Source organism: Hypomesus nipponensis, chromosome 22 (genome assembly GCF_054491055.1).
Source record: "Hypomesus nipponensis isolate SF chromosome 22, ASM5449105v1, whole genome shotgun sequence".
NCBI lineage: Eukaryota > Metazoa > Chordata > Actinopteri > Osmeriformes > Osmeridae > Hypomesus > Hypomesus nipponensis.
In genome coordinates, this window is record NC_140382.1 from 19,595,092 (window position 1) to 19,616,142 (window position 21,051).

General features: G+C 49.1%; 1 protein-coding gene and 1 long non-coding RNA gene across 2 annotated transcripts; both read left to right on the top strand.

Annotated features, from left to right (window-relative positions):
• The first annotated feature begins 984 nt into the window (after positions 1–984).
• Positions 985–13,039, top strand: rnf150a (ring finger protein 150a). The gene is made up of 7 exons (XM_084686489.1): positions 985–1,819; positions 4,554–4,804; positions 5,955–6,026; positions 9,265–9,338; positions 9,430–9,526; positions 9,862–10,063; positions 12,489–13,039. The coding sequence occupies exons 1-7, from the start codon at positions 1,372–1,374 to the stop codon at positions 12,593–12,595; spliced, it is 1,251 nt and encodes a 416-aa protein (XP_084542615.1). The 5' UTR covers positions 985–1,371; the 3' UTR covers positions 12,596–13,039.
• Positions 13,040–18,234: 5,195 nt separating this feature from the next.
• Positions 18,235–19,336, top strand: LOC146237089 (uncharacterized). The gene is made up of 3 exons (XR_014740889.1): positions 18,235–18,593; positions 18,915–18,984; positions 19,193–19,336. It is a non-coding gene; the product is annotated as an uncharacterized LOC146237089 (long non-coding RNA).
• The last annotated feature ends 1,715 nt before the right edge of the window (positions 19,337–21,051 follow it).

The window sequence follows — 21,051 nt, forward strand, 5'->3', positions numbered from 1 at the left end:
CTGATACCGCTCCGTTAGGCTGTGAGTATGGGGCGTGTTTCAACCGAACACCGAAATTCTTCTTCGCTCAATTGGATACACCGACAACCAATCAGAGCAACGAGGTAGGCTATGTTGTTTGTTGAAAACGAATTCAACCCAAGCGCTCTTTTGGTGACATGGTAGATTATGTTACTGTTGATCATCTGTCCATCATCGTATAAAGCCCGGCCTGACCATTTGATTGGTACGAAGAGCTCCTGTTCGGATATACTTTTTCCCAAAACTAGCGATCCCAGACCCAACTTCCCGACCAAATGTGTTTGTGGGCGGGGAGAAGTTGGGCTGGCAGCCAGGCTAGGACGCTAATATAGGCTACTGTAGCCTACTCTGTTTTAATACTGTTTTAGGCTTCTCTGTTCTCTTCTCCTCTTTCACTGTGTGTCTGGAAAAAAAAGTGTAGAAAAAAGGACATCATGGATGAAACAGAGGGAGTTAGCGATGTCGACATTCCTGATAGGCTACTCATAAAGCCTACATATGAGGGAGGGAGATGCTCTAAATTTTTGGTGTCTAAAAGGATTCCTGGCAAATGCGTCTAGAATGTATTTTTGTATCAATTTATTAACATGTTGTGAGGTCCAGTTACCTGTGTAACACTATAACAGGTGTGGTAATGGATACTTTTTCCATGTCAGAGCCCACACTTCTTTACTTTAACTTGAGTGAAAAAGTGTAGTCGGTACTTCAACTTTCACCAGTCTTTTTAAACATGAGTATCTACCTCTACTTGAGTCAAGGATGTGTGTACTTTTGCCATCTCTGTTGAGTCTTCAGTCTTGAACATAATTACTCAAGTCTCGCGCATGACCACAGTTGGGGGAAGAAACCCAAAGGTTCGGCTACCCTCGTCTATCTTCGTGAACCCCGCCCATGTCAAGTGTACGGTTTTATAAACACGCAATGTAATCCTGTGTAGCCCAGGTGGGTGGAGTTTCGCACTCTAATCCGAATGGATAGCTAGAGTGATAAACCCCTCTCAACGGGCGAAAAAATAATACAATTTGAGGGACCCTTAATTTACCCGACAGACTGCTCGTCACGATCGACCAAAAACAACATTGCAGGACCGCACCTCCCTGTCAGTTTGACTAGACAGCCGAGACTTCGACATAGTAGTGCAACTGGCGCCTGACCACAACCAACTCTCGCAAAGTATTGACAATGACCCGGTAAACGGTTAGTTCTGAAGGCAGCCAATTATCCTGCGTTCATTAAACCTCTCAAGGATTTGCATTGCCGTCTCGCTGTGAAAAGCAAAGCGGAGCTATCCTAGACTGAGACAGACAGCATTTGAGGAGTTGGAGCGGGAGCAATTGCCGACCTCGAACCATGGCAGTGTCCCTTATTCAGGCATGCCGCAGTCTGGCCCTTTCGACGTGGCTGCTGTCCTTCTGTTTCGTCCATTTGTTGTGCCTGGACTTCACGGTGGCGGAAAAAGAAGAATGGTACACAGCATTCGTAAACATCACTTACCTGGACCCAGTGACTTCAGAAATAAAAACGGAGAAGACCGAATGTGGCCGTTACGGGGAGCATTCCCCAAAGAAAGAAGCTCGTGGGTTTGTGTTGATGCCGTCTTACGAGAGACAAGCGTGTGACCCGAACGTTAAATTCCCGGTACCTGTCCATGGCGGTGCATGGGTAGCCTTGATTTCTGCAGGCAATTGCACATACCGGGATAAAATTCGCAACGCCGCGAACCGCAACGCGTCTGCAGTGATCATTTATAACGTGGGCTCCAGTAACGCCAACGACACCATAACGATGCCCCATGCAGGTAAGAGACTGTGACTTCACCCGTCAACAGAGGACTAGAAGTTACAATTGGAGAAGGTGCTACGGGTAGGTAGCTATAGGCTTCTCTGTAATCGTTGTGCTGTGGTTCTGCGGACCAACCTATTGCCTTGGTGGCCGTCTCTTTATAAGTATCAAGAAATAGCTGTCAAACGTCGATCAGTGCCTTCAACAAATAGCTGTTTTACGGTCCCTTGTTGAGTAGACGTTTGAAAAGAACATTTTCATTTTGAATTAAGCAACAGGTCAGCCATCATAAAACTACCACCTGTAGGAATGTATGTATGTCTCTGTGTGTAACTTGACTACATGTTATCACTGTGTTAAACAGTAAACCACCATAAAACTGTGTGTAGGCCTGCAAGGTATCCCCATCTCTGGTGTCTCTAGAGCAGGTCTCTCCAGAGCAGAGGTAACCGGTGTCTCTAGAGCAGGTCTCTCCAGAGCAGAGGTAACTGGTGTCTCTAGAGCAGGTCTCTCCAGAGCAGAGGTAACCGGTGTCTCTAGAGCAGGTTTCTCCAGAGCAGAGGTAACCGGTGTCTCTAGAGCAGGTCTCTCCAGAGCAGAGGTAACCGGTGTCTCTAGAGCAGGTCTCTCCAGAGCAGAGGTAACCGGTGTCTCTAGAGCAGGTCTCTCCAAAGCAGAGGTAACTGGTGTCTCTAGAGCAGGTCTCTCCAGAGCAGGGGTAACCGGTGTCTCTAGAGCAGGTCTCTCCAGAGCAGAGGTAACCGGTGTCTCTAGAGCATGTCTCTCCAGAGCAGAGATAACTGGTGTCTCTAGGGGGTAGAGGGAGAAAGAGAGGAGGGAGAGAGAGAGAGTGAAGAAAAATAGAGAGAAGACTCTTAACGCATTTTTTCCTCATGAGGTGTTAAAGTGACAATCCCATCCTATCATAGGTCCCCATGTGTAAAGATGGATGTGGCTAGGAGCTGTAGTACTGTTCACTGGACTTCCTGGCTTAGTGTAACACCAGAGAGAAACCTGCATCGTTCACTCTGTCAACAAAACACTGCCTGACGCGACCTGACGCAAGCTGCCTTACTGGAGTTGAATGAACAGGATGAGGCAACCAATGATCTTACTGTGTCTGCTGATCCCCCCCCCAATCACCATCCCAGCCCGTCAGACTGGCGTGTGGGGACAGGGCCATCCTTCGTTACCTCCTGAAAGATGAAAAGCTATTTTTGGGAACTGCTGGCCTGCTTCCAGCCACAAGTCATACCCAGATGAGCAGATGGAGGAGGACAGGGGGGAAGAGGGGGAGGAGGAGAGGTAAAAGAGGGAAAAGAGATTGGCTGAGATCAAAATGATGGAGGAGGTGGAGAGAGGAGAAGGGAGAGCCAGGGGCTCACAATGTCTGGGGACTCCAGAGATCTGCCTGCCTTTAGCCCCTTAGGCTTCAGTTGTGGCATAGTTACCACACACTACATCTAACAGTCATGTCTAGGGCTCATTTTAGCTGTAGGGGAGGCTGGTCTATTGGTCTATGTCATGCTAATCAGTGTTGCTAACCAGCTACATGACCCTCAGCTAGACTGATGCTACAGCCCTGTCTGCTCGCTAAAACTGTGCTCATCACTGAAGGAGTTAGCTTAGCGCACACCTCAAAAACTGAGTGTCTGCACACACACACCCTGTTCCCTCCAGCTTGCAGCATCTTGCTGTGTTTCTACAAGAGGAGAATACTCTGTCCTGGTTAGCCCTGAGTCTGGCTAGGTCAATATTACTCCATATATTTCTGTATGTTCACAGAGCAAACAGCAGCTATCCTGGTGGGTGTTGTGCAGAACAGGAGTGAAGGATCAGGGATTAAAACTATGTTCAGTCACCTGGTTAGCAAGGCATGCTATCAAGGAGTTAGCGGACCCAACTGAAGAGAGAATTTTTATTCTGTCCGTATTAATCTTTGTTCCTTTTGAGGGACCACATACACACATAGACACACACAGACCACACACGTACCCAGATATCCATGGCCACTAAAACCTTGAGTCTGAAGCTCAGCTGAAGACCTCTCGAACCAGTGGCTGTCTGCACAGTATCCAAGCAACATGATAACATCGACCAGCAACAACATAATTCTGTCCCTGTTTACCTGGAGATCTTTGTAACGTTTTCCACTATCAGCCTCTCTTACGTGCGTACATTTAGCAACTACCACCCTGCCATATCTCTCTCCCTCCCTCAATCTCTCCATCTCTGTGTATCTCTCTCTCTCCATCTCTCTCTCTCTCCATCTCTCCATCTTTATCCATCTATCCACCCTTCCATATCTCTCCATCTCTCTCTCCATCTCTGGGTAGTTCACCCCAGGGTATGGTAATGTAACAATCTTGGCTCTAGTTCTGCTTGGCGAGCAAGGGTATCCCAGAATGCCGTGTGTCTGGCGGGCTGCCCTAGAGACTATAGACAGACAAACACACACTTTCAGTCTCTTCAGTCAGACTCTTTGCTGTTGCCTCTCTGAATATAAACAGACTATAGTGTTGCTAGTTTAAAGTTAGTGTTGCAGTAGGGTTAGGGTTAATGGTGTGTCGTTTGGTTTCACTGAAACAGCGAGCCAGTTATCCTGCTCTGCTCGGGGTTTCACCTCACTGAAACAGCGAGCCAGTTATCCTGCTCTGCTCGGGGTTTCACCTCACTGAAACAGCGAGCCAGTTATCCTGCTCTGCTCGGGGTTTCACCTCACCCTTCTGTCTGTGTGTGTCCACTATCAGGTACGGGAGACGTGGTAGCCATCATGATCCCGGAGCCTAAAGGTCGCGAGGTCGCCGCCCTGCTGGAGCGCAACGTCTCGGTAACCATGCACATCACCATAGGAACGCGTAACCTGCAGAAGTACGTGAGCAGGACGTCGGTGGTGTTCGTGTCCATCTCGTTCATCGTGCTGATGATCATCTCCCTCGCCTGGCTCGTCTTCTACTACATCCAGAGGTTCAGATACGCCAACGCTCGCGACCGCAACCAGGTACACGCACACACACAGCAGGTCCCCACACACACCTAGACACACACATAGACAGATAAGACTCTGAACGGGTGAGCCAGCAGAAGGGCCCCCAGGCCTCTCTCATCTAACACACCCGCCCGTCTCCACTGTTGACACAGCAATCACTGAGCCTGGCATCTTCTCATGATGTACCTGTATAGGCCTACTGGTCTCTCTCTCCCTCCTACACCCTACTGGTCTCTCCCTCCTACACCCTACTGGTCTCTCTCTCTCTCCTACACCCTACTGGTCTCTCCCTCCTACACCCTACTGGTCTCTCCCTCCTACACCCTACTGGTCTCTCCCTCCTACACCCTACTGGTCTCTCTCCCTCCTACACCCTACTGGTCTCTCCCTCCTACACCCTACTGGTCTCTCTCCCTCCTACACCCTACTGGTCTCTCCCTCCTACACCCTACTGGTCTCTCTCCCTCCTACACCCTACTGGTCTCTCCCTCCTACACCCTACTGGTCTCTCTCCCTCCTACACCCTACTGGTCTCTCTCCCTCCTACACCCTACTGGTCTCTCTCCCTCCTACACCCTACTGGTCTCTCTCCCTCCTACACCCTACTGGTCTCTCTCCCTCCTACACCCTACTGGTCTCTCCCTCCTACACCCTACTGGTCTCTCTCCCTCCTACACCCTACTGGTCTCTCTCCCTCCTACACCGTACTGGTCTCTCTCTCCTACACCCTACTGGTCTCTCCCTCCTACACCCTACTGGTATCTCTCTCCTACACCCTACTGGTCTCTCCCTCCTACACCCTACTGGTATCTTTCTGTCCTACACCCTACTGGTCCCTCTCTCTCCTACACCCTACTGGTCTCTCTCCCTCCTACACCCTACTGGTCTCTCTCCCTCCTACACCCTACTGGTCTCTCCCTCCTACACCCTACTGGTATCTTTCTGTCCTACACCCTACTGGTCCCTCTCTCTCCTACACCCTACTGGTCTATTATTCAATCACAAATTGAATTCACGTTTGATTTATAACCATCTGCTAATCACGATCATGTTTAGAGGACAGTTTCACCTTCCACCGCACGGTTCTTCAGTTTGACTCCTCACATTTCTCTCCCATGGGTTGGTGTCGTCTTATCCGTCTTTTGCTGTTTTGTGTTTTCAGAGGCGTCTGGGAGATGCTGCTAAGAAGGCCATCAGCAAGCTGCAGGTTCGGACTGTGAGGAAGGGAGATGAGGTATTTTTTATTTCACCTTAACTACTCTTGTGTTTGGGCAGTAAGCCCAAGTCTGTTATTTGTCAGATACACAGAACAACACCAGGTCAGACTGGGCACTGACATTCTTAAGACAAGACAACGCAAGCACCTGGCATAACATAACATATAAGTACACGGAACATAATATACATCTATGCTGAGCTTGAATAAGTGAAACTTCCTAAATATACAGATAGCAATAAATAATCGACTATACTAACCTTAATACTAAAACTTCCTAAATTACAGATAAGAATAAATAGTACACTATACTAACCCTAAATGTACATAAAACCTATTTAAACCCTTCAACCTATTCTAACCTAAGTGGAGTACAGTACAATAGTGCAAAATTGCAGATCAGTGACTATGTCAATGACCATACAGGAGCCTGGTGGCGAGGTACAGTAGTGCAATGTTACTGATAGAGCAACCAGTAGCTGAAAGTGACAGTATTTAAGGGACTAGTGTGCAGTAAATCAATGTCCATATCAGTGTCCATTCAGAAGCCTGATGGCCCTTGGGTAGAAACTGTTGTCCAGTCTGCATGTGCGCGACCGAATGCTGCAATACATCTGCCAGAAGGCAATGGGGTAAAGAGACTGAAGGATGGGTGGGAACAGTCTCCTAGAATCCTGCCGGCTTTCCTTAGGCAACGTGTGTGGTAGGTGTCCTGTACGGCTGGGAGCTTCCTGCCGATGATGAACTCAGCAGAACAGACCACACTTCGTAGGGCCTTGCAGTCCCTGTCTGTGCAGCTCCCATACCACACTGTAATACAACCAGTCAGAATGCTCTCTATAGTGCATCTGTAAAAGTTAGTGAGGATGACTGAGTCCATACCAAACTTCTTCAGTCTCCTCAGGAAGAAAAGGCGCTTACGGGCCGCTTTAACCACCTTGTCTGTGTGAACAGACCAGGTGAGGTCGTTGCTGATGTTCACCCCGAATAACTTGAAGCAGCTGACCTTATCCACTTCAGATCCGTTGATGAGTAGGGGTGCATGCTCCTCCTCCTGCCGCCTCCTATAGTCCACAATCATCTCCTTGGTCTTGCTGATGTTGAGAGAGAGGTTATTGTCCTGACACCATGATGTCAGGGTGTCAACCTCCTCTCTGTAGGCTGACTCGTCACTGTCAGAGATGAGGCCCACGATGGTTGTGTCGTCAGCAAACTTAACAAGGAGGTTGGAGCTGTGCGTTGCCGCACAGTCGTGAGTGAACAAGGAGAACAGGAGAGGGCTGAGCACACAGCCCTGGGGGGTGCCTGTGTTGGTGATCAGTACAGATGAGGTGCGGTCACCGATTCTCACCACCTGTGGCCTCCCCGTCAGGAAGTGGAAGATCCACTTGCAGAGGGAGGTGCTTAGTCCCAGGTCCACAAGCTTGGAGACCAGTCTGGAGGGGATGATGGTGTTGAATGCAGAGCTGTAGTCAATGAACAGCATCCTCACATACGTATTCCCCTTGTCCAGGTGAGAGAGAGCGGTGTGCATAGTCAGAGCGATGGCATCGTCTGTAGACCTGTTGGACCGGTATGCAAACTGCATAGGGTCCAGGGTGGGGGGCAGCGAGGAGCAGATGAATGATTTGACTAGCCGCTCAAAGCACTTCATGATGACAAAGGTCAGTGCTATCGGGCGATAGTCGTTCATGCAGGTGACCTTGGTGTTCTTGGGCACAGGGATAATGGTGGTCCTCTTGAAGCAGGTGGGGAGTAAAGACAGGTTAAGGGAGAGGTTGAAGATGTCACTGAAGACCCCTGCCAGCTGGTCAGCGCAGCCTCTGAGGGCCCTACCTGATATGCCGTCTGGGCCAGGTGCCTTGCGAGGGTTGATCTTCTTAAAGCACAGTCTCACCTCGGCTACAGTTAGTGTAGGCACACCACTGGCTTGTCCTTCAGGTAGCTCCACTGCAGGGGGGTCACTGTCCCTCTCAAAGCGAGCGTAGAAGGAGTTCAGCTCGTCTGGCAGTAGGACAGAGGACTGGATCTCACTGGAGCCTCTCCCTTTGTAGTCAGTAATGGCTTTAAGTCCACTCCACATGCGCCTGGGGTCAGAGCCATGGTAGCTGGACTCCACCTTGGTCCTGTAAACTCTTTTTGCTGCTTTGATGGCCTTCAGAAGGTCGTATCTGGCCTTCCTGTACTCATCAGGGTCCCCAGAGTTAAAGGCGACAGTGCAGGCTCTCAGCTTGGCCCGGACCACGGCATCAACCCAGGGCTTCTGATTTGGGAAAGACCGGACAACCTTCTTGGGGACAACGTCATCTATGCAGTGTTGGATGTAGCTGGAAACAGTGTCTGAGTATTCGTTAATGTCCCCATCTGCTGCCTCCTTGAACATCAGCCAGTCAGTGGTGTCAAAGCAGTCCTGGAGGGTCGCCACACACTCGTCACTCCATAGGTGAACAGACCTCTCAACCGGTCTGACCTGTTTAAGCTTTTGTTCATATGCGGGGAGGAGATGAATGGAGGTGTGATCAGCCTTCCCAAAAGCAGGGCGGTGGAGGGGTTTGTAACTGCCCTTGAATGCTGTATAACAATGGTCAAGGATCTGGTCTCCGCGTGTGAAGAAGTCAATATGCTGATAGTACTTGGGCAGGACTTTCTTCATGTTAGCTCTGTTGAAATCACCAACAACAATGAAGGCTGCCTCTGGGTGCATATTTTCCAGACCATTGATAATCCCATCCAGTTCATCCAAAGCAGCGGCCTTGTCTGCCTGGGGGGATGTAGACTGCACTCATGACGACCACAGTGAATTCCCGAGGCAGATAGAACGGTCAGATTTTTACAGTTAGCAGCTCAAGGACCTGGAGAGCAGTGAGATGCTAGTACCGCTACATCCGTAGCCCAGAGAGAGTTAACCATAACACAGACCCCTCCGCCCCCACTAGAATAACTGCTTTTATAAACAAGTGGGTGTAGAAGTCATTATTCTCAGGCTTGTCATCAAATGTGCTCCTGAATCATCAACCAGAGAGACTCCTCTAACAGTTTGGCCTTGATTGGTCGGTCGGTCGGGGGTTTCTAGACAACTGGGGGTTGCCAGGTTTCCAGACGACACATAATCGGATCTACTGACATGTTTCACAGGAGCAGCCTGTTGCGTAGCCATGCCAACGTGATTGATAACTGACCTCAGAGTGGACCTCAGAGACAATGACCCTGTCAGGCTCTGAGAAAAAGACCCGGTGTTCTGTCCTGTGTGTTGCAGGAGACAGAGTCGGACTGTGCGGTGTGCATCGAGGGCTACAGAGCTAATGACCTGGTCCGCGTCCTGCCCTGCAGGTCAGCCTGGCGCTGCTGGGACACATCCATCACCAGGATTATCACCCCAGAAGGATTTCCTGTATTGATCTGTGTGTGTGTGTGTTACCAGGCATGTGTTCCACAAGCACTGTGTGGACCCGTGGCTGCTGGAGCACCGGACGTGTCCCATGTGTAAGATGAACATCCTGAAGGCCCTGGGGATCCCGGTGAGTAAGGGTCAGGGGTGTGGGGGGCAGCTAGCATGGTTAACAGGGATGCGGGGGGCAGATAGCATGGTTAACAGGGATGTAGGGGGCAGCTAGCATGGTTAACATGGATGCGGGGGGCAGATAGCATGGTTAACATGGATGTAGGGGGCAGCTAGCATGGTTAACATGGATGCGGGGGGCAGCTAGCATGGTTAACATGGATGCGGGGGGCAGATAGCATGGTTAACATGGATGTAGGGGGCAGCTAGCATGGTTAACAGGGATGCGGGGGGCAGCTAGCATGGTTAACATGGTCAGAGGGGTCAGACCAGCCTCCGTGTTGTCCTCCGCAGTCTAACGCAGACTGCCTGGATGAGATTCCCCAGGACTACGAGACGTCCCTAGGCCCGCCCACCAACGCCGCCACAGGCGCCAGCGATGTGACGGTGAACAACAGCTCCGTGGTGCTGGACCCGGTGGGGAGGGAGGCGGAGACTGAGGCGGAGGCCGAGGGGGAGACGGCGGGGGCCCTGGAAGCACAACACATCTCTAGGAGTGAGTATGGAAGAGAGGGGAGGGACAAAGAGGAGGGGAGGGAGGGAGGGACATTTCTCCTGCAGCTAGCTAGCTCTCTCCCAGATCACACTGCTCACATCGCGTCAACTCCTGCAGAACCTGTACCTGTGTACCTGCAGCACAACATCTCTCTCACACTTGCCTGCTACCCCTGCTCATTCTGCTCTGCCAGGATCCAGGTCTTACTGGGTTCTGAAGGGGGGGGCAGGGGAAGGGGGATTTGTGCGTTGCACAGCATATTGCTGAGTCGTAACTTCTGGCGTGGTAGCGACACACAGGGGCTATTTGTCATAAGCTTGTACATTAGCCTGATTGTAGCCTGTCAACGATGCTGTCCTGGGCAGTAAAACAAAAAGTTATCCCCTCTCCATACTTCCCTGAAGTGTTTACCTTTGTGAGGTTTAGCTTACGAAACGTTGCTGCCCAGAGAACAGGGCAGAGAACAGGGCAGAGAACAGGGCAGAGAACAGGGCAGAGAACAGGGCAGAGAACAGGGCAGAGAACAGGGCAGAGAACAGGGCAGAGAACAGGGCAGAGAACAGGGCTGATCCATACTGATCTCTCCACTCGTATCCAGGGTTAGATACCAGTACACAGGGAGGAGGGAGCAGAGTTGGTGTGCGCCAGGTGAAACCGGCAGAGAAGTAGTGTTCTGCTTCCTCTCTTTCTCGCCTATCTTACTCTCATGTCATAATTACCCCCCCTCTCTCTCTCCCCCCCTCTCTTTCTCTCTCTCTCCCCCCTCTCTTTCTCTCTCTCCCCCTCTCTTTCTCTCTCCCCCCCCTCTCTTTCTCTCTCCCCCCCCCTCTCTTTCTCTCTCTCTCCCCCCTCTCTTTCTCTCTCTCTCCCCCCTCTCTTTCTCTCTCTCCCCCCTCTCTTTCTCTCTCCCCCCCCCTCTCTTTCTCTCTCCCCCCCCCTCTCTTTCTCTCTCTCTCCCCCCTCTCTTTCTCTCTCTCTCCCCCCTCTCTTTCTCTCTCTCCCCCCTCTCTTTCTCTCTCCCCCCCCCTCTCTTTCTCTCTCCCCCCCCCTCTCTTTCTCTCTCTCTCCCCCCTCTCTTTCTTTCTCTCTCCCCCTCTCTTTCCCTCTCTCTCCCCCCTCTCTTTCTCTCTCTCCCCCCTCTCTTTCTTTCTCTCTCCCCCCTCTCTTTCTCTCTCTCTCCCCCCTCTCTTTCTTTCTCTCTCCCCCCTCTCTTTCTCTCTCTCTCCCCCCTCTCTTTCCCTCTCTCTCCCCCCTCTCTTTCTTTCTCTCTCCCCCCTCTCTTTCTCTCTCTCCCCCCACTCTTTATATGTCTCTCTGTATCTGTATCTATCAAGTCCTCCTCAGTGAATAGCAGCTGGCATCACTTGGAGCATGTCCCGGCTTGACCAGCAGTCCTGCTGCTACCTAGACCTTTTAGGAAACACACACACACACACAGACAAACTGCCTCACCCTCTGATGTCTATGAAACCAAGACGATGAGGAGCCACCGCAGTTTTAACATTCAGCATCTCTCTCTCTCTCTCTCTCTCTCTCTCTCTCTCTCTCTCGCTCTCTCTCTCTCTCTCTCTCTCTCTCTCTCTCTCTCTCTCTCTCTCTCTCTCTCTCTCTCTCTCTCTCTCTCTCTCTCTCTCTGTGCGTTTATTTAAATCATTTCTGTCATATAGAAGCAACTGAAGAACCTGATTGTAGCAGTGCTTTGTGAGCCAGTAGTCTTTGTCCTCCATTATGCTAAATCCTAAATGGCTGATGGATTTCCTGTTGTTTCACAACAAGCAAATTGCTGCAAACATACACAGTATGTCAGCAGCAGCGGCTCTTGCTGGCTCCTTCACAGCCTCGTTGTCTTCTGTGCCGTTGTTGTTGTCGTCCCGTGTCTGTAATTAACTCCGGAGATAACAAGGCTTTTGTTGCGAGCTCCCGTCTCCTGACAGCAGTGAGATGAACGACGTCGGTGGTCTCGCCGGACGGCCGCTGCCGGTGTAGCAAGGGCCTGGGTCTGTCAGAGTGAGGGATGAGCCGTGTTGGTGATTCGTCACAGCGGGACGAGGCCTCGCGGGCGTGAGCTGCTGTCAGGGACTGAAGAGGCCCTCGATGGCTGCCGCATGCAAGCTGCGGTCGCTACTGGTGGTCTGGAGCGAGCCCTTGTAACGAGGCTAGCGCTGTGGGAGTGTGAGGGAGGCTAGCGCTGTAGGAACTGATTTGTTCCCTCATAGTTTTCCCCATGGTCTCTTTCTGTGGGCTCAGGGCTCCTCCTGACATGGCTGTAGTCCTGACATGATACCTTTTTCCAGTTGTGTGGGGTGGCCATTTTGTGCCTTGTTGCTGATTAGTGGCCCCTATCCTTACCTTTTGCATGAGGCGTCCATTTTGTGTCAAGGTTGACCAGGTACTGACCAGTTGCTCCTGTCTCTCTCTGTTGCAGGTGATTCAGACAGATCCCTCATAGTGGCAGACGTGGGCAGGGCCGAGGTGGGCGTGTCCACCGCAGAGCTGTCCATCCAGCTGCAGAGTCACCAGGTCAAGTCATGAGCCAATCACAGCCGAGCAGGAGGCACGGGTCGCTGCGGAAACGAGGTTCCAGAGGGGCAGCTTTGGGGCGTGGAGCAGCGGACCCTCCCAGTGCAACACCCACCAACACAGTGGTTCCTCCGTGCTGCCAGGGTGGGCCACCCGCACGTGACCTGCAACAACCCTCCCTCCTCCTCCACCCCCCTTAGTGGGTTTGCCAGGGAAATCAAGCAGCCCAACCACAGCTCCAGTGTTCGCTCCCATGGGCGGGGCTTGTAGTTTACCGTTTGTTGCCGTGGCGACCTCACATGTTAAGCGCCATGGAAACCGTGACCGTTCCAGATTTGTCTGTAAAAGATCACTGCCAATGTTTGCGAGAACACACACCGAGGGCCTATCCACCTGGCTTTACTAACCCCAGAGGAAGACCCATGTAGACATTGATAAAGTGATTGATCCAGTTTTGTTCTGTAGGAGTTTGCATCCGGTATGTGTGTGTTCCCACCAGCATTCTTATCAATTCCAAATGGCAAATCCCAAATCATTGTCACGCCTGTGTTTTAAAGCTAAACTTTACTAACACAAGTTTACCTCTACTGAACAGGTGTCAGGCATCGTATTTGTATCCAAGTGTTAGAAGTGTTCACCACAAACATGTTAGAAGTGTTCACCACAAACATGTTAGAAGTGTTCACCACAAACATGTTAGAAGTGTTCACCACAAACATGTTAGAAGTGTTCACCACAAACATGTTAGAAGTGTTCACCACAAACATGTTAGAAGTGTTCACCACAAACATGTTTTGGTGCACAACTGGTTTTAGGCACAACTGGACACGATGCTAGAAGGCCTCATCTCCAGCTCAGGCCTGCTGACAATCGCTGGGGCGACCAAGGCTGGACATGATGTCAGCTACGACTACACGCTTCATAAGCACAAACTTTCCACACACACTAGCAGGAACACTAGCAGGGACACTAGCAGGGGACACTAGCAGGGGACACTAGCAGGGGACACTAGCAGGGGACACTAGCAGGGGACACTAGCAGGGGACACTAGCAGGGGACACTAGCAGGGACACTAGCAGGGGACACTAGCAGGGGACACTAGCAGGGGACACTAGCAGGGGACACTAGCAGGGACACTAGCAGGAACACTAGCAGGAACACTAGCAGGGACACTAGCAGGAACACTAGCAGGGGACACTAGCAGGGGACACTAGCAGGGGACACTAGCAGGGGACACTAGCAGGGACACTAGCAGGAACACTAGCAGGGACACTAGCAGGAACACTAGCAGGGGACACTAGCAGGGGACACTAGCAGGGGACACTAGCAGGGGACACTAGCAGGGACACTAGCAGGGGACACTAGCATGAGGACCAGAGGTACCATGACTGTATCCACGACGACAAGCCATTGACCCGCCAGAAACCTCCCCCGTCGAAAACAAGCTCTTGTGCTGTTTGTAAAAAGGCTGTTTTTGTGGTTTAAGCTATTTTTACAGAACAGGATTATTCGTTATGGTTGCTTCTGTTAAGTTTGTCCGCTTTACAATAGATAAGCTACCCTTGTCCTGTTTGCTGGTGCTAACATAGTGTTAGCACACATGCTAGCTTGTGTCAGTTTGTCTGACTAAGGGTTAGCGTTAGGGTCACCTAGCAACTGCATTAAAAGCACATATTATTACCCACACTCCCCCTCTCCTCTAGCCTGGTCCTAACCAGACCCTCGTACATTTCATTTGTACAGAAGGTCTGGGATCGCTCCATTGACAAACGTTAACTTCCTTGAAGGCGGGTCCTCTGTTGAAGTTTAAAACTATTGGATCTGCCCAGAGCCACTCTGATTTGCCATAACCAATCGCAAGTGTTCGCCTTAGCCAACTCCTTCACCACTACTGTAACGGAGCTAGCTGCTGTAGCTGGAAAATCAAACTTTTCCCGAACCCCGTGGGGAGGAGGGCTACAACATCATGGCCACCAACAAAACTCAGCAAGGAATGTTCTTGCTCCGGCTTTAACCTATGGATATTCGACAGCGTTGCCACAACCGCAGAATTGTTTCGCTCGCATCTTTCTCCGCCGCCATTACTGAATTGCTCAAACTAGTGCACGACATTAACGTAATCGTTCTCAGCCACTCCCTCGGTTTGCCGATTGGACCTACAAAAAAATAGTTTCTGGAAACCAACTTCAGAGCCGAGCTCCCAGACCTAGTACAGAAGCAAAATTCAAATTGAGCGGAAGTACGTAGGAGGGCAGAGCCAGGCTACCTCTCCTCGCCAGTCAGTGAAGAATAACAGAATGAATGGCCAACATATATAGTCTTCTACTACCAAAGCTTAGACATTACTGACTAGCTCCTATTGGATTGTTTACCTGAGAGGGTGCCCATGATAGATTTCTAATATTTGTTTGAATGTTTTTTCTCCATTAAACATTAACATAGAGTGGTTCTGAAGGTTCGCCCCATTTAGCACAATGAAGAAACTAGTGTCAGAGATTTTGCGGCTGCTGTCCAGACCCCAGCTACGCTAGTGTCAGATCAGCTAGGCTAGTGTCAGAGATCAGCTAGGCTAGATTAAAAGCTTCATATTTATTATCTATATTTTGTCGGGGTTAGAAATTGGATCTTTGGTTTCCATAGAAACATGTACTCAGGATCAGGAGGTGTGTGAAGATAAGCCCTAAGTCATCTAACCCTAACCCTAATCCTAACCCATCTCTCAGAATCACAATCTGGTTTATTCGCCATCTACGTTCCCATAATACTTAAGGTTTACATTTATATTTAGTCATTTAGAAGACGCTCTTATCCAGAGCGACTTACAGTAAGTACAGGGACATTCCCCCCGAGGCAAGTAGGGTGAAGTGCCTTGCCCAAGGACACAACGTCATATAGCACGGCGGGGAATCGATCCGACTCCCCATTCATTAAAGACATCTATGTCTTCTATCTCCCTTCCTCTTCGCCCCCCCCCCTCTCTGCCTTTCTCCCTCCGCTCTGCTCCTGTCTCTCTGTCCTTTCTCTCTACTCCATCCGTTCTCTGTTTGTTGGTAAAGCACAGCGACCACATAAAAAGGTTGAGCTGAAAGTATGAACCCCTCAGTTTCTCTGTTAGAGCTTTGGCAATGCTTGGATGTGTCTCCCTGGTCATACTGGGTCAGTCCCTGGTCATACTGGGTCAGCCCCTGGTCATACTGGGTCAGCCCCTGGTCATACTGGGTCAGTCCCTGGTCATACTGGGTCAGCCCCTGGTCATACTGGGTCAGCCCCTGGTCATACTGGGTCAGTCCCTGGTCATACTGGGTCAGCCCCTGGTCATACTGGGTCAGTCCCTGGTCATACTGGGTCAGCCCCTGGTCATACTGGGTCAGCCCCTGGTCATACTGGGTCAGTCCCTGGTCAAACTGGGTCAGCCCCTGGTCATACTGGGTCAGTCCCTGGTCATACTGGGTCAGCCCCTGGTCATACTGGGTCAGTCCCTGGTCATACTGGGTCAGCCCCTGGTCATACTGGGTCAGTCCCTGGTCATACTGGGTCAGCCCCTGGTCATACTGGGTCAGCCCCTGGTCATACTGGGTCAGTCCCTGGTCATACTGGGTCAGCCCCTGGTCATACTGGGTCAGCCCCTGGTCATACTGGGTCAGTCCCCGGTCATACTGGGTCAGCCCCCGGTCATACTGGGTCAGCCCCCGGTCATACTGGGCCAGCCCCCGGTCATACTGGGCCAGCCCCTGGTCATACTGGGTCAGTCCCTGGTCATACTGGGCCAGCCCCTGGTCATACTGGGTCAGCCCCTGGTCATACTGGGTCAGCCCCTGGTCATACTGGGTCAGTCCCTGGTCATACTGGGTCAGCCCCTGGTCATACTGGGTCAGCCCCTGGTCATACTGGGTCAGTCCCTGGTCATACTGGGTCAGTCCCTGGTCATACTGGGCCAGTCCCCGGTCATACTGGGTCAGTCCCTGGTCATACTGGGTCAGCCCCTGGTCATACTGGGTCAGCCCCTGGTCATACTGGGTCAGCCCCTGGTCATACTGGGTCAGTCCCTGGTCATACTGGGTCAGTCCCTGGTCTTCTGGTTCAGTCCCTGGTCATACTGGGTGAGATTAACCAGGCCACCTTAGACCGTATAGAGAGACTGTGGGCTGGTACACAGCATTGAAAGGATTATCCATTTCCGGTCATTACAACATTTAATTACTTAAGTGTCGTAAATAAAGCATGTGTAATACTAAAGACTGTGTTTAGTCAGTTGTAAGTGATCAATAATTTGATTATTTCAGGTAAAATGAGTAAGAGAGGTTTGTTGATTATTTACTTGTTTTATTTCTCTGAGCTTGTCTCTTTCTTCTCTGGATGAAACACTAGAAAGCACTTTAACACTTGAGGAAGACACCCTCCACTTAAAAGAAGAAAAATGAGTAATGAGTGCCGTTCAATACACTGTACCTTGTTGCTAAGGAAGAGGTATCCAGTAGTGACTGGATGGGCTGTTTTGCTCACACTAAAAAATCCTTGTCTAGAACTTGAAAGCACTTTCAACAGCGAGAATCTTTATTCGCGTAATTTGTTTTTAAACTAAAGTTTAGGCTTCGTCTTTGAGATGAGGATGTGAGGATGTGTGAATGTGTGAATGTGAGTGCTCGATAGCAGTTGTGGGAGTTTGAATGGGTGTTTGTTACAGACATGTTTGAATGGGTGTTTGTTACAGACATGTACAATGTAACCTGCAGAGGTCTACAGCATTGTTTATTTTGTTATATAAAGGAATATGTGTATAACTATATATATTCAAACCTTATTGATGCTATAGACTGTTTCCCTACCCTGTTGCACGTGTACGTATGGGTCAACAATTGTAAAGTTAAATACATTTTATTATTTTTTTTACAGCTTATCGCCTCGTGTTTTTATTCTGGCAGTTTCACCAATTTGTATTTATTTAACTATTACTACCCACTCCATAGTTGAGTGCAGTTATGTAAATGAATACATGTTAGAAATTATTCAATTCAATCTTTATTAAACCAACATCGCAGACTGACGTCCGAATTGCATAGTTAAGACATTTCTCTGAAGTGCTTAATACTCATCTCCATTATTAAAAGTCCTAAGCACTTAATACTCTTATGAATCATTAAAAGGTTACAAATATTCTAAAATCCATCATTAGCACGATTAAGAGACATTCATAAACATTAACAAGCACATCACTTACAATTGTACAATATAGGATAGACATCCATTCACCTGTAACATGCAGTGGAAAAAAATGCATTACAATAATGCAACAACCGCACAATTATGTCTGAAATTAAATTATAAACACAGAGTTAAAGAATGTGTTGGCTAAATTAATTTAGTTCTCTTTCCCCCCATACAGCTACAGCTATATCTGCAGCAGGTGTTGCTGTAAACACCAGGGTCCTGTGACGTCATTACAGTGTACAGTCCTTATACGTGTCACCAGGCACCGTGATCCTAGACCCCAAGCTCCAAGGACAGCTGGCTGTTATGCAACAACAGGGCTGGGACCCTACCCCCACACACACAGCTGCTACACAACATTCCACCATGACACACCCACCCGAGTCCTGTTACGATGTATGGCCTGGTCTCCAGTCCATCTGTTCTTGTTTCCCTGGGGAAAACTTAGCAGGTCGCACCCACCTGGGCGCACGTCTGGGAGATGGGATTCCTGTCCTGCTGTGAAGACAGGGGGGTGGATGCTAGTCCTGAGGGGGAATCAACCAGGACTTGATGGCTTTAGTGTTCCTGTCAGAAGAGAGGGGAGCTTTGGAAGGACGGGGGTGAAACAGGAAGAAGGAGAGGGAGGTTGTTATCTTTTGGAGGAGTGGAATAAGTGCGGTTGCTGACAGGAGAGGTTAGGGTTAGAGAATGTTAAACGAAGATGCATTTCCTCTTGCGAGGTTGTCTAGAAAGCCTTCAATAACAAAATACTTCCATCTTTCTCTTCCTCCCTGCCTTCCTCTCTCCCAGCCTCCACCAGGTACAGTTAGGGTGGTCAGGTAGACAAGGTGTAGATAGATGAGATGTAAATAAGTTTAGCAGTTGTTCTAGTCATGATAGATCTGTGACGTCAGCCAGGAAAGGAAAGAAGTAGGTTTAGGATTCAGATTGTGTGTTTTGGTGCTGACCCAGTTTCAGACCTGTGGGTTCTGGATGTGGAGCATGTGCTGTTTACATCACTGCAGAGCCTGAGGACTGGAAGGAGCCAGTATCTAACGCTTTATAAGGGCATTGGAAACATTTATTTACGTGTATTCTTTGTTGTTTTCTTGACATAATTGTGTCTTTTATTTGGTAACAGTTGGAACAGCTTTGCAGGGTGAGGGTTTGGGTTTGTTGCCCATGGAAGCAGTCTGAGTGAGAGGATAGAGGTGAGCATACATCGCCCTCTGCTGGTCAGATGCTGTAATTGCTTCTTATGATTGCCAAGCCTCGATTTGCCTCTCAGTTTGTCATGTGACCAGGAGAGGGCACTATAAGCTTTATGTAAGAACCCAGGCACGAAGCAGGCTTTAATAAACCCTTTCATAGAATCTCTCCCCTGCCCTCCCCCGCCCCGCCCTGCCCTGCCCTCCAAAGGTGAACACCATGAGCCAGAGGAGGGAATGAACAAGCCAAGATGTTCTGGGAAATTCTGATCTGTTACTCCGACAGTTCCAGTTCCTGACCAAGATGACGGGAAACATTTTGTTTAGTTTCTCAGTAAAAACATTTAAACTTTCATCTCTCGTTTCCTATAATGATGCTATAGTTACAACAGTAACTTCTTATTAAGCTTTTCATAAGTAACCTTTAAAGATCAGATCCCATCTTCTCTTAAACCGATACCAGTTTGTATCTTTGCCAGAGGGCTGACATTCTTCATTGGTTCTAGATACAGTTAGATACACAAAGGGCACACTCACATTAGTGTTCGTGAAACTGGAACATGTGTTTCCCTCAGTCCTAGTTTTTTGTTGAGTATATAAAGTCTTTCAGAGTTTGATCATTGTGGATCATTGATCATCGATGATGTTTGAGACTGATTGGTTGGTTGTTTGTCCCTGCAGCCCAATATCAGATAAGTCTTGGATTGTTCACAGAACGACAGACCTGTGTTATTGACCTGTATTCCTACATTTACTTTTGTACAGTTGTATCTTTCTAACATTCATATTACCTATTCCTTTTGGGGGTTTCAACCAGAAATTACATTTTAGATTTTCCCTGGAAAATGCAATGAAGCATCACTTCCCCAATGTTTTAAGGATGTCAAAATAGGGATGTTGTTATTTTCAGACACTAAGCTATGAAACTGATATTCCTGTTGTGAGACAGAGAGAGAGAGGAAAAAACAGACAGAGAGAGATCAACAGGGACAGAGAGAGACAGGAGAGAAACAGAGAGAGACATCTTGTGGGGAGATATCTATGTGTGCAACACATATCAAGACAGACAGGTTGTTTTATCCTCATTGACTTATAATGGAACTCTTGTGGGTGCCGTCCCCAATGCAAGCTCACCTTTACCCATCCCCTGTCACACACACACACCCCTCCGTGTGGTTAGTGGGATGAGAAGGTTGTGTATGTACAGTGTTCCCCCCGCACACACAAATGGCAACCTCTGCCTTCCACACACACAGAGAACAGAAAGTGAGCTTTCTGCAGATTTATGAAACTGTGGTTTGCGAGGGAAAGTGTCTCCACCGTAGCAGCAGGCGGTCGCAGCCTGTGAAACCTGAACTACAGTGTTAGTTTTGTCCGCTTTCAAGCCCCGCCGCACCGTAATTATACTGTCAAAGAATAGACCCGAGTCATACCTCCACCATCTCACCCCCACATAGGAGTTTATGAACGCAGCATATGTTGTCAACAACATTTTGTTTTTCGGAAAACGTATTTGTGGTGTCGCCGGTGACTCATTTGAAAACTCAAGTGGATTTTTCAAAATGCGGTATCAGTGCACCCTATTGAACATAACATTTTTTTAAGTAGTTCTGTTTCCTTTCTCGACATGAAAAAAGTTTTTAGTCTTAAAATGTCCCCCTTATTCTTTCCTAACCTGTGGGGGAGGATTTATGCCCTATGGGCTAAGCCTCCAACTTGTTCACCGATCAGTGAAGGGAACCACTGGGAAAAAAAGATGAGAAACGTCTTTACTGTTACTCTACTAAAAGGTTCAGTTTAATAATGCGCGTGGACCTTATGCCACTCATCCTAATTGAGCTAATTTCAATCAAGGTAAAAACGAGAACAGGTTGCGTTGCTCTAATAAAATAATACAACACATAACCGCAAACGGTGAAAAAACGTTTTAAGTTGCTGTCGTAATAGACCTTCCCTTTAGAAGAAACCAAGCTTGTTGTTTTATATATATGCTAATATGTCATTCATATTTTCTCTACCACTTTTATCATCAGAATTACCGCCTCCCACCAAGATGACGTGGGTATATGG

Excerpts from the sequence above, each read along its gene's own strand:
- rnf150a (XM_084686489.1), top strand. The coding sequence starts at position 1,372 with ATGGCAGTGTCCCTTATTCAGGCATGCCGCAGTCTGGCCCTTTCGACG. Across the intron at positions 1,820-4,553 it reads CATAACGATGCCCCATGCAG|GTACGGGAGACGTGGTAGCC; the intron begins GTAAGAGACTGT and ends GTCCACTATCAG. Across the intron at positions 6,027-9,264 it reads CTGTGAGGAAGGGAGATGAG|GAGACAGAGTCGGACTGTGC; the intron begins GTATTTTTTATT and ends TGTGTGTTGCAG.